At 42.3% G+C, this 19,242-nt stretch overlaps 1 protein-coding gene across 1 annotated transcript in view; it reads left to right on the forward strand.

The window, feature by feature from the left end:
* The window catches only part of shisa9a (shisa family member 9a), a gene marked incomplete at its 5' end in the record, with an annotated part of 16,686 nt that extends 1,980 nt beyond the window's left edge, over nt 1-14,706 (forward strand). Inside the window, one exon of the mRNA XM_016664866.1 lies at nt 6,692-14,706. Within this exon, the coding sequence (XP_016520352.1) occupies nt 6,692-7,599 (908 nt within the window). The remainder of the gene's footprint in view (nt 1-6,691) is intronic.
* Between the last annotated feature and the right edge of the window lie 4,536 nt (nt 14,707-19,242).

Here is a 19,242-nt window from a genome sequence, read left to right on the forward strand (position 1 = left end):
AGACTAAACTTGTGTTAAAGCGGACTGGATTCGGGTTAAAGCGGACTGGAGTCGGGTTAAAGCGGACTGGAGTCGGGTTAGAGCGGACTGGATTCGGGTTAAAGAGGACTGGAGTCGGGTTAAAGCGGACTGGAGTCGGGTTAGAGCGGACTGGAGTCGGGTTAAAGCGGACTGCAGTCGGGTTAAAGCGGACTGGAGTCGGGTTAGAGTGGCCTGAACTGGACTGGTGGGATGTTCATAATTCCCTGAAGGTTGGATGGATGAGTCGGCAGATGCTCTCTCGTATTTTCAGATCGTTTTGTTCGGTGAAAACCACCAGAGAACATCCTGATGTCAGTCTTTGAAGATCAAACAATAAATGGATTCTCTCTTAACTCAACATTTCACACCTGCATTGAACAAGAGGAGAGAAATCCCAATCACCATGGAGAAGGCAGACATGCCAATTTTCCCAGACAGCAGCTTCAGCAGATCAGAGTGAGAGCTGAGCGGAAAACCCCCCAGATGATGAAGGCCGCCTTTCATCCCGTCTCACATGAGGCCAGCAAACAGACGCTGCTCATCATCTCTGTTCAGAGTTTGATACCTGAGCAACAGGTGTGAATAATTCTAACATAACAGAAGTTTAACTTTTAAAAGATGAGGTCAGAGTTCAGATTTGACTGTTCAGCTGGATATTTTGCATTTTATTTGTTAATTAAACATAAATTTATGCATAATGGTGGACAGAAAAACATGTCGGCATGTTTAAAAGGGGCAGTGTTGTGTTTTCCAGGCACAATCTAACCATGTTGCCTTCAGCTATAAAAATGCTATACATATCAAATCTTAATTTCTAATTTAGCATCTTGAAATTGGGTCTCTGTCTCTTTAAGAAGCTCCTGCTTTTCCTGAAGCTCCGCCTCCAGGAAGTCGTCCCAATATGGCTTCTCTATTAACCCTTTAATGTTTTTATCAGTGCTGCTCTGAGCAGCAGCTCCTATAATGAGCTCAGCTGGTTGCTAATTGCTGCTGGCTAGTCTGAAGGAGCTGAGTGGGGGAGGAGTTACTTCTTGGAGGCGGGGCTAGGTCCACCCAGGCATTTAACAGCTGAATGGTTGCCATGGAGATTAGAAGATCTCTCAGCTATGCAGAATTAAAGCAACCCTGGAGGGAAAACATGAAAACATGATGAAAAATCAAAGATTTTAGTTTACATGATACCGGCCCTTTAAAGATAAAAATCTGAAAAGTGTGGCTTGTATCTGCATTAAGTCCCCAGTTTAAAACCACCTGCAGGCAGAAGTTTGGCTCATTCTTTTAAGCTCGGTCAGACAAGTACATTGAATTCAGGACTTTGACTAGGACATTGTTTGATCTAAACCAAACCGCTGTACCTCTGGCTGAGTGTTTGTGAACATTTTCCAGGATTTTCCTTCATTTTGAGCAGCTGAAGCATCCCCACAGCATGACTCGGCCACCTCTATACGACAGTATCAAAAACATGCCACCATTTTCAGATTTTAATTAGAAGAAATCTATTGTTTTCCTTCCAGTTCACAGTGATTGTAATAATGTGACAAACTGAGGTGGAGAAGAGGAGAGAGCTCTGAAGACCAGCCGCAGGTGTCTAGTTAAAGTCTGTGTGTGGAGAAACGTGCTGACATTTTGCCTGGCAGTAACCTGTCTGCGCCTCAGGCGGATGCTGCTGTTTACTCTCTGAAATGAAGACGGGAGGAAAGCGAGTCGTTTTCAGACACTAAATTTCCTGGAAGCTGATGACAAACTGGCAGAAAGCAGAGGAGCAGAAACGCGGCAGAACGAGGAGAGTCGCAGCGACGGCTGCCTGCAGGCCACAGAATCAATCCAACCCATCTGAAAATGTCTGGAAACATTTTCCAGGTCCCATTATTTCATGTTAAAGATGCCGCGCCCCGCCGCGGCTCCTCACAGAAACACAATTATTTTCTGTGTCTAACTTTTGAACATCACGACGGGTTCAGGCAGCGATTTGAAAGTCAAATCTACCAGCGACGTTCTGGTTGCTTCTGAAGCAAACACTTCATCTTTCACATCTTTCTTCCTCCTGCCTGCTTTTGTAACCTTTAATGTCTGGGCCTCCTCTTCCTCTCTCCTCCTCTCCTCTTCACAGCCATCTGCTTTCCTCCCTAATCCGCGTCGCTCCGTCTCCCTCATCAAAGAATCGTTTAAGAGCTAATTGTGATCTGCTGCTATGGCCGCTCATGTCATTCTGCTAATTGAAGGGAGATTTCTCCTTCAGCATCGGACAGAAATCTCTTCAATAAGCACCAAGATGACGGGAAACTGGGGAGAGAAACTGGAACAATCCGTCACCCGGTGATGGCTACATGTCCACTAAGTGCTGACATCATGAAGCTCTGGTTAGATATTGATTTATTGGGACGTTATTGGCACCGACCTCACTGAGGAAACATCAGTAATCTGGTTTGGTTTGTTCTGCAGTCATGTTTTCATGTTTTGATGTCAAATCTTGTTCTGCTAACGTGCTAACAGCAGAGCTAATCAGCTAAATTGAGCAGTTTAGCCTTTTTGCTTGAGGACTTAGTTTCCCTAAAACAAGTCAGAACAAAAAGTTTAATGTCTCCTATTTATTTTGTGACGTCATAATTTAATTGTTGATTTATGTTTCAGACGGTCATTTATTGGCTTTAAAGCTTCCATAAAATAAAATGCTGAATCATTCATAACAATAAGAATGTAATTACAGATATCTTCATTTTCTAATACGTCTTGTCGTAAACCACGTTCAGATATTTGGAATGTGAACGTTGTAAAGCTGATTTTATGGTAAAATGGCCTGCCATACACAGGAAGGAGTGCATCCTCTGTCTGTAGCAGGTTTTTGTTTTTTCTGCCTGTTGACCTGATTAGAAGTGGAACCAGGCCTCAGATCTGCCCCCCTTCCTTAATTGCCCCTCTGCTCTTCCCCCGCGGCCCGCTCAGCCTCCCCTCTGTCGGCCCACTCCTCCGTCCCCCCGGACGCCTCTGGAAGGTCACTTTATTGGATTTGAGGCAACTAATGATCTCTTGGATTCACCACTTGTTCTCCTGCTGGAACAAATGACCAATTATGGCCTCTGTGTTACGAACAAACGTCCTGCTGGGCCTCACCAGTCATTTCTGCTGTACATTCAGTTTCCATGGGCAGTAAAACCCTCGTAATTAAGGGAAAGGAGCTCAAAGCGAAACTCCTTGACATTTTTACCTTTCATTGAATCTCTGAGGCAGAATCTGCCTGGAAATCTCCTCCACCGCAGCCGGTTGTTACGTTTCATTACGTTTAAACCCGTTGACTGCAGCACCTGGAAAAGCATCAGCAATGTTCCCCAAAGTCTCAACAGATTTCTGTTTGCAGATGAATCTACAGCTTACCGTAGATATGTATTAATAAACGTTTTCCATTTCCAGGTCTGAATTTCAACCAAATCCATCCAGGATCTTACACAGCAGTGACATCATCCAGGCTTGTCCACCGATCTTGGTGTATGAAAACTTTCTGATCATGAAGTTATATTCACAGATGATTATTTGTAAAACCTATTGAATTCGTCTATCCTGGTTACAGAAACGTCCCAGTTTGTGGAGTTTGTTGTAATTTAACAGGAAATAAAAAGCCTGAAGGGAGTGAGCTCTGTATAGAAATGAAATGAACTGTAGCAGGCTAACAGGTCAGCTGCACTCATCGTACACATTAGCTAAAGTGCTACACCAACATGCTGTTAAGCTAATGCTAAAGCTGAATACACATGGATGTGGTCATGCTAAACAATATACCAACACAGAATTAAGCAGAAGCTAATGCTAAATCTGCTACACCAATGCGGCATTTAGCTAAAGCGCTATTCCAACATGACACACAGTGGAAGCTAATGCTAAAACATGATACAAACACAGGGTTTAACAGAAGCTAATGCTAAAACACTAAATTCCACCATGTGTCACATTGTGCTAATGCATAGCCTTCAACAGAGTCAAATTTAGCGCACTGATCTTCACGGTTAGCGCTTCAGGAAATGATTCTTTGGATCAGATCTTTCATGGTTTCAGTGGCTGAGTTTTTCTAACTGTTGCTGATTGAGCCTAATTAACGCCTTCAGTCACAAACCAGGCAGGAGATAAACAGATTTTATGCCGTTTAGAACTAGCAATACATTCTGAGTATGGCGGTAAAGTTAGCTCCATAATTAGCGCATTAGCTGATCAGTGGAAGTGTGCCCACCACTGCAAATTAAGAGCCATGTGTGACATTAAAACACAGAAGGTTAGTTAGAGGATGTTTTAAAGAAGGTTACTGATGTTTGACGTTACCAGTCAGTTTAATCAGGCTTCATGAGGACGAGTCTGGGACTTTTAAAGGTAAAAAGGCATGAAATTAAATGGCAAACTAGGACTCATTTTAAAAATAACCCTTGGCAGGAATGACAGATCAATCAGATCTTTAAAGCTAAATATCTCCTGACCAGCTGAGGAGAACCAGATCTGTTCTGCTGAACCGCGCCGAGGTGATTGTTTGTCTCTGTGTGTTTCTGCCTCGGCCGCCGTTTCACCGCCGAGCCGCCTGGCTTCAGACTCATTCACCTGCCTCCTGAGCAGGTTTGATCCCAGGAGGAGGTCTGGTAGCGGCTCGGCAGGAGACACTGTTCCCCCCGCCGCCGCAGTCCTCACCCACAATCCTCGGCTGCAGCGTCGCTCCTTCGCTCACAGTGATAAACTAGATTTATAGTTACAGCAGCAAAGCAGACTCACTGAGTGTGTTAACTTTATCTTCAAGGACAGGGAGGCAACGAGGAGCTAAAGAGTAATGAGTCGACTGTGAGCGCGGATCGGCCGCGAAAAAGGTCACATTTTACAGAGATAAGAGGGACTGGAGCTGGGAGACGCTAACTGACAGAGGAAGGAATAAATATCAGGCTTTAAAGCTGACTGCTCAGCACACACACACACCACACACACACGCTTCCTGGGCAGAAGATGCTCACAACAACAAACTGTTGGTGTGGATTTTTGTGGATCTGCTGCCTGAAATGTTTAGAGGATCATTTCTCACAAATCTTACTGTTGATCCACAGTTATCAGATTTTTATTATAATTAGAATAAACAGCAGATGAATTAAGCAAATGTTCTTGATTCAGTCTTACAAGCCTCGCTTATGCTTGTTCACTTGATTTTAGTAAATTAAATGTGTTTTTCCCCCTGATGGTCCAGTCAACCCGGTTCTACTGGAACCAGAACATCTGCTCCACCTCCAGCTGCTGTGGTTCTGAGTCAAACCAACCTGTTCCCCTCCTGGCCTGTGGGGGCGCTGCACCAAGAACCACTGAAGGAAACGACACAAAAACCTCTGAAGACACTGAGAGCAACTTCCTTCTTCACCAGATGGAAACAAGATGGAGGATTTTAGCGGTTGGAGGATTTCTCTTTAGGCTGAAGACCAGGAGCCATTTCTGCTGCTAGCGGTAGGCTAGCATGTTAGTTTGGTTGCATTTACCCAGAATGCCTTGCGTGTAGTCAACTTCCTGTTTTTGGAGCGGTCTCTGGTCCACTTGGCGTTCACATTCAAACCGAACCAGACCGAGGTTTGGAGGACCAGAGGTCAAAGTTCAAGTAGCATTCATACCGCCAAAAAACTAACTGGAATTTGTAGGCAAATGGACTGGAGTCGGATTGAAGTGGACTGAACAGGACTGGTGGGAAAGATTCACCATTTCGTCTCATCCCTTGCTTGCTGCCAACTTGTCTCAGGGAACTTATGAGGAGCTCGACCCGAATACCAGAGAACTCAGACTGAACAGAATGCAGCCTTAGGATCAGAAACAGAACCCGTCTTCCGACATGAAGTAGGCTAAAGATCTTCAAAACCCAAAGTCTCTGATGTCCATCGATCTGGAAACGGTCCCAGAACCTTCTCTAGGGTTCTGGGACTCCAGAGAACCTCATTTGATCCAGGAACCACACCAGAACCAGAACCTTCTGAAAAAATTAAAAAGCTATATGAAGGTATGCAGTGGCTTCGTCAAAGTCCAGACTTAAATCTGGTTGGGATGCTGAATTGTAAACTTTAACAGATTGTTTATGGAAAATGCTTCAAAGTGTCTGAATTGAATTAATTCTCTAAAGAATCAGTCAAAGTTCCTCCGCTGTGATGCTAAATATTCTCGCTCTGCTCAAAGGAAAGAAAACCAGCAAGGGGCTTTAAGGGGCAATTCCTTTTCCACCTCAGGCTAGGTCGGCTTGGTAAGTTTAAAATAAATCTGTAGGGGGTAAAAACTTTACCAAGAATGAATTTTAAAAACTGCTAAGGTTTAATAACTAACCTGATCATTACTGCATTTTAAAGTCTCAGAAAGTCTCAGGCGGCTCGGTTCTCTGAATTTTCTCTCCCTCTGAGACATTTTAATCTTCCTAAGAGGAAAGTAAAGATGCATCCTGGCTTTTCCTCAGATTTCACTCCTCCAGGATCAGAACCGGCCTCTCCCTGCAGGCGCTGCAGGAGCTGTGCTCCCCGTTTGGCCAGTTTGATAAGAAGAAGCTGACTAAAAGTTAAAATGCATCCGGTCTGTTATCTGCTCTGTCTCTGTTCAGTGCATTTCATGTTTTTATGTGATTTGCTCTTCAGCAGCTCGTTGGCATTGAACTTCAGTCTATTTTTGTGTTTTTCTCTCCCACCAGCTGCCAAGTACAACGGAGAAATCTACAACAAGCGGCGGCTGATGGTGGAGCTGCCGACGAAAGGCGGCCTTCCTCTCCAACCAATGGGAAACTCTCGGAGCGCCATGGGCAACCTGTCGATGACGCCGCCAATGGCCGCCAACACCATGCCGTCAAACCCCCTGACCTCTAACCCCTTGAACTCCTCCATGACACAGATGGCTTCAATGGCCCCAATGGCTTCAATGGCCCCAATGGCATCCATGGCCCCAATGGCATCAATGGCATCAATGGCTTCAATGACAGCGATGACGTCCATGCCGCAGATGACCTCACTCTCCCCAATGCCCTCCATAACCCCCATGACCTCTTTAGGTCCACTGACTCCGGAGCCTGTGGCCACCTACGTGACGGAGATGCCCAGCATCTCGTCCGTCTCCACCCTGCCGACGGAGCGGCACATTGCGGGCGGCAGCGGCGGACTCAAGCCCAACGGCCAAAAGCCCAAAGGCGGCCATGCGGCCCACAGCTCCTACAGCTCCCACACGCACACCCACACGCACACCCACACCCACAGTAGCAAGGCGCCAGGACTCGGGGCTTCTTCCCTGGCGCACATGGTGGGGACGATGCCAAGCGGCATGTCCAGGGCCGTCGAGACCGCCTTTGGCTCGAGCTCTGCCACCATGGGCCGGCCGTTTGCCTACAGCTCCAACACCATCGCTGGGCACGCGGCGGGCTTTGGCATAAAGGGCTGGGATGGGACAGAGACGGTGGGCAGGAGAAAGAGCTACGGGCACAAGAGGCCCCAGTGCACGGTGCTGGAGCCCAACCAGCTGCACGGCTCCCGGGGCCAGAGCCACAGCCAGCACTTCCTGCCCACGCAGCCCTACTTTGTGACCAACAGCAAGACGGAGGTGACTGTGTGAGAGCGAGAGCGAGAGGAGCGGAGACGCAAATAATCTCTGTTTGGAGACGCCACCTCCTGGGAAGCTCCGGAGGAGGCGGAGCTTCGTCGTCTGAGTGAAAGTTGCCTTGAAGTCAGAGCCAACCAATCAGATCACGCTTCAGACGCTGACAACAGACAATACGTACCTGAGGCCATGTTTGTACATTTGTGCTGATGTTCGAGTTGTCTCCTTCTCTCTGACGATGTCCAACGTTAGAGAGTCAGAAACCAAACCTGATAGCAATATCGCAGATGAAGAGCGATTTCATGGTAACGGAGAAAAACCGAGTTATTACCCAGAAGCCTTCAGGAGAGGCTTCCTCAACGAAACACCAAACGGTCTGGAGGAAAAACGTTCGCTCATGATTACAACCGTTTCTCCTGAGAGCTTTGAAGCAGAAGCACACAGTGGTGATGATGATGATGATGATGATGATGATGATGATGATGATGATGATGATGATGATGATTGTGGGATTCAGATTTGAGGTAGATGCAGCAAAAACAGAAAAATTCAAACGGTTTTTAAATCTGATTGGGTCAATCTGAGATTAAATCCTCTTAATCCCTGAAATCCTTCAGTTTTAATAATCTGGCAGCTATTTTAATACGATAACTAAACAACTAAACAAGATGAATGTTTTCAACCATAATGACCTAGTCAAAGTTTATTTATGGAGAAACTTTAAAAACAACCGAAGCTGACCAACCGTGGTTAACGAAGACAGAATATCGAACAAAAATGGATGAAAAGTATAAAATACGGAATCTGTACAGAGTAAAAGAACAGAAATAAAATGGAGTCATTCTCAACCGAGATTAAAATCTACGGAGAAACACTGAGACTCTGATCTGCAGGCATCAGGGGAAAAACCAACAGGAGAAAACACATCAGATAAAATCTGTTGATCAATAATAACAGGTTAATATGTAAACAGACCTATAATTAACTTTCCCAGAAGAATATCTGATGCTTTCAGACTTTCACTAAATTTACACTTTTAGTTGAATTAAGAAGCAATTTTAAATAATAAGAATAATATTAGCAGAATAATGTTAACGCCATGCTATGCGGGCGCCACGCTATGCCGGTGCCACGTTACACGGGCGCCACGTTACGCGGGCGCCATGCTAAGCGGGATGCTAAGCGGGCGCCATGCCAAGTGGGCGCCACACTATGCCGGCACCACGTTACGCGGGCGCCATGCTAAGCGGGCGCCATGCTAAGCGGGCGCCATGCTAAGCGGGTGCTGTAATAAGCACCGTGGGACCAAATGCCTAAAGAACGAGTTTAAAGTGAAGCTTCTCGCCTGAAACATTTTAAACCAGGGACCAAACATAAATTTAAACCTTAAATTGCTTCAAAGATTCATTTTCATACGGCTGGGCTCATTTTGTGCAAAAACTATAAAATATTTTTAAAGAATTGTCCTAACCTTTCTAAAGGTCTTATTTTTCTATCAGATCATTCTCTGAACTCCAGTTTTACCCACAGAAAGAGAGAAAAACCATCTGGAAAAATCTATGTGGGTTAAATGACTCAAATATAAAAATAAACCCGTGAGTGTGACAAATAGGCCAAATCTTCGAAGGGCTTCTTCAAGCCTGTTTGCATGTTTCCGTTTTAGCTCGGCAACTCCGGCTGCTGCTCCGTGGTTAAAGCAGGAGAAAAGTTCAGGTGAGAAGCAGAAGCACAAACAGCTGCTGCTGCGCCGTTCAGGTGGGAGGAAGCAAAGAGGCACTAAAATCTCCTTTTAGACATGTGACAGTCTGCTGAGCGAAAAACCTGATCAAGTGTATCGTTACTGCCAGCGCCGCGCGGTGCGTTAATCAGAGGTGCAAAGGATCACCTGACACTGAGGCGACCAATCAGACGGGCTGAGAGGAGGCGGGATGTTTCTGACTAATGCTGTGCAACACGCGGCTGCCTTCCAGGGTCACATGACCAACACCTGGGACCGACGGGACTGAACCACCTGGGACCCGGCCGAAGGCACCCAGCAGGATTTCAACAGGGGTTGAAGCTGCAGGACGTCACTTTGCAAAATATGTTTTCACATGTTGTTCACCATGACGCAGATAACCTGTGAAAGATCGATCTCCTACATTTCATCCCTGAGCTGCTACTGCCTTCTGAAGAAACGCACCAAAAAAAGTCAGAGCCAGGAGGAGGGGCTTAGCGCTGTCAATCATCCCCATGTATTCGCTGCTAAATGTGCTAGTGGTGGAGAAACAACTCACTGTTACAGGAAAGCTGTTCATCTGCTATCATCTGTGGCGATGCTAACTAGCATTAGCATTCACAACATTCATGATGTGTTTAAGGCCATGATTGACAGCGCTAAGCCCCCCCACCCCCCTGAATCTGATTGGTTGTTTCGAGTTAGCACTGGGAGACAGGAAACGGATTAATCCACAGATTGTCTCAGATTAAACTCACGTTTCAACAAATATAAAAAAACATTTTATAAACGTTACATCACTTTAAAACGACTGCAGAGCGAAAACCAGATTCACAGTGAGTGGAACCAGAGGGGGTTTTGTTTTTGCCCCCGGCAGCAGGGTTTTGTTTTTGCCCCCGGCAGCAGCCAGGCGGAGCGTCGGCGCCGTTTCTGCCCCGTTGTCCAGGACAGACTGTGAAACTCCAGATGTCGGCCCTTTGTAGCTCGGACCTTCCAGAACTTTCTCCCTCCTGATCCATTTCTGTTCATCGTTTCTCCTTTTATTCAGAGAAATATGAGAAACTACCTGAGAAACGTTGTGAGCTAAAAAAAATGTAATTTTATTTCACTTTTGTACAACTTCCTGTCCCTTTGAACACGATGTCGCCTTTGCTTCGACGGCGGTGAGAGAGTCCATCTTTAATATCCACTTACTGAAAACATCCAAACCAATCAAAACTAAATGAATCCAGTTCAGATCAAACTGAGAGAAATTCAGATTTAACTCCAAACTGGCTAAGATTCTCCAAACATTCATTCGGGTGAAGCTACTGCAGGAATCTGAGAAGTTTTAATCAAACTGCAGAGAAAATGTAACTTTTGACTCAAACAAACAACATGAGAAACGAGCTGCTGTTGCTAGACGACGGAGACACGGAGCGATAATATTTCACTTTTTGCTGCTTCTCGTTAAAATTCATCTGGGCTTTCTGTGGGAATCCATCTTCATCTTCTTCTACATCCACACTCAGTCAGAACTCGATGAATCTAATTCACACCAGACTGTGAGAACGTTTCTCTGCGGGTCAGATTTTCAAAATAAAAGCATTCATTTCCTTCAGGTAAAGCTACTCTTTGCTCAGTTTGCCTCCATTTGGCATCAAAAAGGTGAAACCTTTTAATCAAACTGTTGTTCTATTGTAAGCTTTGACTCATGATGCAGCCACCACCATGCTTTAATGTTGTTTCAGGGCATTTCAGAGCAGAAACATGAAAAACAGGCTGCTGTTCCTATGGCAGCTGCCTGTTATGTAATACAGAGACACCAGAGATGTTAAAACACAAAGAAAGTTGTTTTCTTTGCCGTTTCTGTTCATTCAGCTGCGTAAATCCATCTGCAGCTTCCAAACCCAAACAGAGCAAAGTTAATCTAAGAATCTCTGATCCTTGGGTTTATTTCCTGTTTTCCTGACGTATCGCAGCTCAGTTTGCTCCAGACGGAGCGGGAAGGTCAGAGGTCGCTGGATGTGCATGATCAGAACCAACTGACTGCAGGCAGCCAGGCGGAAACCTGCAGACGTTTTGTTGCTGCGTCGTAACGCCAGATTACGGAGAGCGGGAAGCAAAGTGGGCCATCATTGCTCACAATTAGGGACCAAAACAAACCGGGTGGAACGCCGGGATCTGCCGGATGGGTCAGAACCACAGCTGAGTGGCTTCTGGAACCAGCCATGTCTGACGGCGTTCATCACTCAGACGTGAAACGATGCTCAGGTAGAAAAGACGCCGGCATGAAGCCAACAACGGGGACATTTCCCTCCCAGAAGCTTTTTATTACTTCATCTTCCTTCAGTTTCTTCTCCTCCGTTTCATCCTTCAGATCAACCAGCACAAACATCAGCCGACCAAAATACTGGTTAGCATTATGTAGCATTTAATCCTTGATGGTTTCTATCAATAGCGTCACAGAAACAAGTTAATCTGAAGCTAATTTTAGCCGTTTGGGCTAATTAATTTTGGGTCATCAAAATGAATCCGTATTTAACCTTCTGATACATCAACGTCGGGGATTAACTTTATATTCCCCTAAAATTTACATTTGGTTTAAATTAAAGCCAAAAATTGTTCTAAAGCAGAACAGCAGGTCACAAAGATTCTGCTAATATGAAAAGATGAACAAAAATCTGCGATCAGGAATGTGTTTTTAACTCATTTTATGATTCATTTTAGGGGACAAATCATTTCATAAATGTTCTGTGTTGATTCTGTGGCTCTTCAAACCATGGTTTTAAAGGATCAAAATAACCAAAATATAAAGTTAATCAGATTTACCAGAAGTGATGCTTCATGATGAATCTAAATTCAACGTTTTGTTCTGAAAATGTTAAGTTTGGAAATGATTCATCTGCTAGTTAGCAACACTAAGTTTTCTCTTTAGCCCACTTAGCTTCCCCTAAATTAGTTCTTATGGATAAATTCTAAAGCACTAACACCAGAGCTAATTTCCCATTTAGCGCTTTAGCATTTTCCTAACTTCATAAACATTTAGCGCATAAAGCTCCTCCTGCAGCTGCAGGTCATCATCAGCGTCGGAGCAGGACTGATGTCCAGAGGCCTCATGACTTCGCTGCTCTAAAACTCAGACCAACAGGGTTCAGTTCATAACCAGCTTCAAATTATTCAGTGAATAAACCGTAACCTGTTTCTACGGTCCGACGTTTTTCAGATCAGTGAATTCCCAAACCGACCCTGCTGGTACCAGTTTGGTCAGCTCCTGTTTTGTTGGGTAATTTTCTGACTATTATCATATTTCTGCTGAAGATTTAAAAGCACGGATTGTTGCTGATGTCATCCTGAATCAGAAAACGATGTCTGTAAATATCTGTTTGTTGGGAATGAGTTACAATGCATCCAGCAACGAGCCGACGTACGGGTGCATTTTGTTTTAGAAAACATGATATGTACAGTTCATAAAAGGGCTCCAACACAAGATACACGTTCAAAAACATCCTGATTTATTTCCTGTTCTGCTGGAGACGCTGAGCTGTGCAGCAGAACCATCTCCGCCTGGGTTTCCGCTTCGTGTCGGGTTTATTTTTAAGCACAATGTTCCCGTTTCTCTCTGTCCAGTAGCGCTCGACGTGCTTCAACAGCGCCTGTTCCTGGGCGTAAAGCTTTTACTGACGTCACAGGAAACGGATTCATCTGCAGCTTTTCAAACGGATTCTTCAAGTACGGTCATGAAGAGAGATTTTAGGCAGCTAATATCTCACCTGCAACAGAAAACTCTCACTTTGTTTTCATTTAGTCCAAACTTGTCAAGTTGACCAGAATCAAGCAAATTAACTAGTTTGATATTTTTCTTTTTTTATTCATCGTAGATCCAAAACTTAAGAGATTTTGCACATTTGCTGTGTTAAATAAAATAAAAAGTTAGTTTTCAAATTCCTCTGGGCTCGATTGATTAAATTGATCGTTAGTTATAGGAACAGGATTTGGGTCACTTTCTTTCAAAATGCTAGCTAACATTTAGCCGAGTTAATAAATTCAATAAAAGCTGATTTTGGTGCAGCAAAGTTGGTTTTTCAGTAAAAGTCTCTAGATGAATGTGATTCTATTTATTATGAAAACCTGTTTATAAACTAAAGTTATACTTTCTGTTGTACTTAAGATTTTCCATTGTAAGAAAATTGTAATTTTACCTGATCACAAACATCCAACACCTGTTTTGATACAATCTGTTGTTATTCTTGAACTGCAGTTGGGGCCACAAAAAAAATCGGTACAAGTGCAGAAACAGCCCCGGACCGCCTGGAGTCTGAAGCTAACGGCTAATCTGACCGAAACTCTAAGACAGCTGCACTCTCCCAAACAGTCGTAGCGGTTCATGCCAACTGTCTTCATGCTTTGACTTTACAAACATTCATATAAAATTGATTCTAACATGTTAAAACCAAAATGATCACAGAGGTTTAAGTAAATGCTGTTTGGTTGATTTTTGTACTAACTTACTTTTAGGTAGTTTGACCAGAAACCGTTATGCGTTTCCCACAGGAAGACATTTAGTGGCGCACTGCCTCCTACATTAGTTTCCTATGTAAGTAATTAGCAGCTGTTTCTGTAGAAATATCTACTCAAGGCAAATATGACATTTTCAAAGGGTTCGTAATATTTAGTTAGCATCAACTGCTATGATACTGCTGAGAATGGAAATCTGCTAGCCGTTAGCTTTAGCCTCTGGGATGCAGAGAATTACCTGCTGCAGGTAAGATATTGACTGCTTATAATCTACTAGGAGCTCACTAAACCATCTAAACTATTTTTATTGAAGGATTTTTCCCATTATTTTTATTTATTTGCCATATGAGCGAAACCAGCCGTCGCTTAACGAGATTATCCATTTATATGAAACTGATTAACTCATTTTAGTGCTAAACATTCGTTACATACAAACTTCTATGAAATCCAACTTTCTATTTTTGATGTCCAGAGCAGTTTGTGGTATTTATGCATATGTGTATATGGAAACGTTCAGTACGGCCCCTACGCAGCATCTAAAGCATCTTTTCTCTGGTAGAGACCATCCCCACCATTGTTTGCACAGTAGCTTCTAATAATATGCAGCGTGACGCCCCATTGTCCTTCTACTGTTCACTGACTTTATAATTTGTGAGAGTAAGTTATGAAAAAGCTGTATTTTGGTACTTTACGATTATTGTAAAAAGTAAACTGAAATAAAATATAGCAGATGTATTGTTCCAGAAATATATTGCCACAGTGTTGCTATGACTGTTTTTAGTTTTCCTTTGGGCGGGCTTACAGGGACGTTTCTGCTCCACTGTTGTTCATTTGTCATCTAACAATATATTACGTTGTTATATATAAAACTTTCTTACGTGGCAATAAAAGACGACTTCTGTAAAAAATGATCTTCCTTTGGCTCCTCTTTGTTTCTCGGATCAGAAGAAAACGAAGGGAAACAACCACAAACTGACAGCACAGGAAACCCAAATAATTAACATTTTTGGTTTATATTAAAATGTCATACAGAGAAAAAATGGTGTCAAAATTTCACCTTTCTATTCATCCATTAATGAATGGCACAAAGCTAATTTTTAATTCACAAGCTAAATACTTAGCTTATTAAATATTTAGCTTGTGATTTAAATATTTAAGTCTGAGCTATATATTTAGTTTACATGTACTTAGTTTTTACCTAAATGTTTTTGATAAAAAGTTAAATATTTTCAAATAAAGTTAGATATTTAGGCCTGACCTAAATATTTTGTTTGGAAAAAGTAAACTGAAATAAAAGATTTTTATTTGAACTAAATATTTAATTTAGAACTAAATATTTAGTGTGTAAACAAAGTATTTAGATTGTGAATTAAATGTTTAGTTTGGATCTATGATATTTATGAACAACAGGGTGAAAATATTACTTTTTTTTCTCTAAATATAACCCAAAACGTTGCTGTTAAGTTTTTGCAGTGTAACTTTACTAAGAGTGCTCCATAGAGACCATTGTTAGCACTAGCTTCGGTTTCATCACATGAAGTTTTATTTTTCATCTTATTCAGCTTTTTGTTAAATCATGTTTCTTACCAGGATGGGAATGTTTGCATATATTTTATGTTTTGGGTTTTTCTTATTTAAAATTTGCATTTCTTCAGTTGTACTTTGATTGGAATTAACTAAATATGTATATTTTTTCTTATTCATTATCATGATGCACCAATGTTTGGGTTTGTTTTTTATTTATTTTTGTTTTCTGATTATTTCTGTTGTTTTTTGTGACTATTGTCTTTCCATATCCTGTTGATTTCTGTGTGCTGATTGTTGTCATTTGGGTGTTGCCGTACTGGTTTGTTCCATTAGTTTCTTAATCAGCGTTTTGCTTCTGCATGTTGTTCATGTTAACGTTTGTCCTCTCCTTGTGGATCTTTCTCTCTCCGTCTGATTTAATTATTAGATATAAAACTGAAGAAATGAGACAGAAAAACAGTTCAGTGGTTAGTTAATAATAAAGAAATGTTAAAATAATTTCTTCTAATAATAACTGAAGGGATGTTTAACTGATGATAACCTGTTCAGGAATCAATCAGAGGTTATGATCCAGTCCTGGAGGAACGTTGTCTATTTAAAACCTGAACATCAGTTCGCTGTCGGTCACCGTCTTCCTGCTTCTCATTTTCTAATTTCTCATGAATCAGTAACCGGGTTCTGCTAATCATCAGATTAATCGGTCAGGGATTTGTTCATCCAGACCAGAACTTTCCTGTCATTTATTAATGACTGAAAACAACAACAGACTTCAGCAGCGCTGCGATCAGTGCAGCTGTTTCTGCTGAACAGATCGTTAAGGTGTCTATGTGCTGATCTTTTCAGAGATCATATAATCCTCCAGTCCAACTATAAATCTAAAGTTATTGAAGTTATTATCTGTCTCTCCATGCAGGAGAAAATCCCTCCTGCTGTTTGGTTGTAAAATGTCTCTGTGCTGCAGCCAGGAACCGTTTTCAAACGGGGGAAACATCTTTTAACTACTCTAACGTTACCTTCACGCCTCTCCAGACAGGAAGTGACACGCCTGCTCACACTGCGAGTTTACACTAATTACCCAGTCTGCCAGAGAGGATCCTGGGAGTTTAACAGAAAACAAAGAGCGACCCGCTTTCCCTCCGGCTGCCTCCTCAATCCCTCGTTACGTCGCCATCTGGCATCAGAGCTTTCATTACAATCACATCCAGGTTTCTGGTCCCGACTCCGTTTTTACTAAAATTATCAATGCATTAATATTGGGAGATTGGCTAATATGTGGGCGGGGCTAATATGTGGGCAGGGCTAATATGTGGGTGGGGCTAATATGTGGGCGGGGCAAACAGTCAAACCTCAGTGCAGAGCAGAAGAGGACAGCCAATCAGATCGGCTTCACATGTATCAGCAGCAGTATCTGAGCCCGGAAATCGGTGCAACCCTGCAGTCTATGTTTTGTTGGGTTTTGTTGGGTCGGACCGGTTCTGCTGGATGGTCGTTCTTTGCAGTCATGGCGGATCTTCCTGCAGCTCCCAGCAGAGCATAAACTTTCTAAATTAAACATCTGCAGCTTCATAAGGTAAACCTCAGTGAAGAACAAAGGTGAATAAACATAAAAACTTTAGCAACACTTTGTTCTGTAAGCGAAAGTGAAGGCCACTAGAGCCAATAAATCTCTAAAACAAAAGTCTTTATTCTATGCAGGAGTTTTAGCAAGTGAACCTCCTGTTATTCAAATGATGAGTTGGAACATGGAAAAGCAGCCATGTTGTTTCAAAGATCAGCTACAAGTTTCTGCTCTTCGTCAAACTGAGGATTCTTCAACGTTTTTCCACCGATGTTTTCTGAACCATTTCGCTGCTCAATCAATTACACAGCGTGGAAAAAAATCACTCAGCTTTTCAGAAAGTGTGTGTTATTGTTCTGGCCCAGGGCGTCTGAAATGTGCCTGTGTGGAAATGAAGCGCTCCCTCCCCAGGAGGAGTCGCCTCTAATCTGAGCAGAGCCTGGAGGAAACCAGCGACGCCTCGCTCTGCTGTTTGTCTGAACTCTGGGATCCAGCAGCGCGTCATGAACGCGTCCTAATGGTTTCTGTAAAGGCCTGAACCTGCCACATCGCATCCAGCAACTATTTTAATCTCATGGGAAGCTGTGGCTTCGCTCTCCAACCATCCAGATTCATACACGGATAATATCAAGATGCATCATGTTAAGAAAAACTGCAACTTCTCCTTCAAACTATGTGGGGGAAAATGTAAACTTTTAATTGAGTTACTTAATTGCATTTCATATTGACAAAATAATTAATATTTTCAATTTAAAAAACATTTTGCTATAAAATTATTGAATATATAACAATAAGAGCAAAACAATAAATATATTTCCAGTTTTTAATCTGCAGGTTCTTCAAGCAAAGTTCATCTTTCCAGAGTTTCTCTGATAATTAATGGAGCTAATATTAGCATTAGCTGCTACATGTTACCATTCAGATGCTACATTAACCTAGCACAGCTTCTGATGGGCAAACTGCTTCCAGCACAACTTGAACTCAACAATAGTCCAATCAGATCACTTAGAAACAGCTTCGCTGCTGTTAGCGGATGTAGCTAAATGTAGCTGTTAGCAGATGTAGCTAAATGTAGCTGTTAGCAGATGTAGCTAAATGTAGCTGTTAGCAGATGTAGCTAAATGTAGCTGTTAGCAGATGTAGCTAAATGTAGCTGTTAGTGGATGTAGCTGTGCGTCAGATTTACAGACGTACCAGAAACATGTGAATATGAAGGGTTCCAGTTTGGGAGTTTTATATGTGGAAAAATGTGTTTAATTGTAAATAAAATCTATGTAATTAATCAAAATTAGTGCATTAATTCCCGGGCCTAGAAAAAAGTTAAACATTTCTTTCTTTGTGTTGTTTTTACATTCACTCCATTTTATTTTGAATCTGGACCAAAGCTGATTGTTTTGTTTGCTGTTTGTAATTTTGTTTGTTTTATTAAGTAAAATTTTTCATAAAAATTAAGATTTTGTATCTGAATGAGACAATGTGTACAAAGTAAAGTTCAAATAAAAAACGAATTAAAAACTGGTACAGAGAACTGCAGCATCATAATATAAAGAATCATTTTAATAAAGAAATTACATCGACAAATAAATGTAAAAACAAAGAAAGATGAGCAACTTTATTCTATACTTTATTTTATTTTACAAGTTCTACTGGAAAAATGTCTTGTTATAAGTTGAACTAGTACTTTTTAATCAATATTAAGGAACGTTACTTATAAGTTAGTCTTTTTTTAGTGTACTCAGATATTTGCTCTAGAATTACTGTGATTTTTTTGCAGTGTAAGAACACACAGTTATTCATGTTTGCCTTTAAATGTTTCTGAATAAAATCATAACTGTATTCTGACAGAGACTGAACATTAGGGTGATGGCGCGGAGGCCTAGAGATAAATCAGAGCAGCAGAGGAAACATGCAGAAAGCTGTGAAACGGTTTGCTGCTGTGATGCTAATGAAGTCTTTTCAAGCTGCTTCTGGTTTTTATGGAAAATAGAGTAAAAATAAATCCTTAAAATGTTTCATCTGAGACTTTTTCCAGGATTTAAAGCAGAAAGAAACGCAGCGCGGTCGTTTCTCTGGAGCCTCAGTGATGCTCACAACCTGGCACCCGAACCCAAATCACATTTCACGCCGGTTGTGAATCATAACCACAAGCGACATGATGATCCGTTTTTTTACCTGTGATTCTGCTTCGCTGGCGTTTCTCCCTCAAACATCAGCCTGAAGCGTCTGCGGTGGGTTCCTTCTCCTGATATGCTGCTGTTAAAAAAAGAGACATCAATGTCAGACAAGACAGCGGCGTAGTCAAAGTCAGAGTGAGGGTGTATTTAATATGAGGGGCCGTTTAGGACAAAATTTACGTTTT

The sequence above is a fragment of the Poecilia formosa genome, unplaced genomic scaffold (genome assembly GCF_000485575.1).
Source record: "Poecilia formosa unplaced genomic scaffold, Poecilia_formosa-5.1.2 Scaffold521, whole genome shotgun sequence".
Lineage (NCBI taxonomy): Eukaryota > Metazoa > Chordata > Actinopteri > Cyprinodontiformes > Poeciliidae > Poecilia > Poecilia formosa.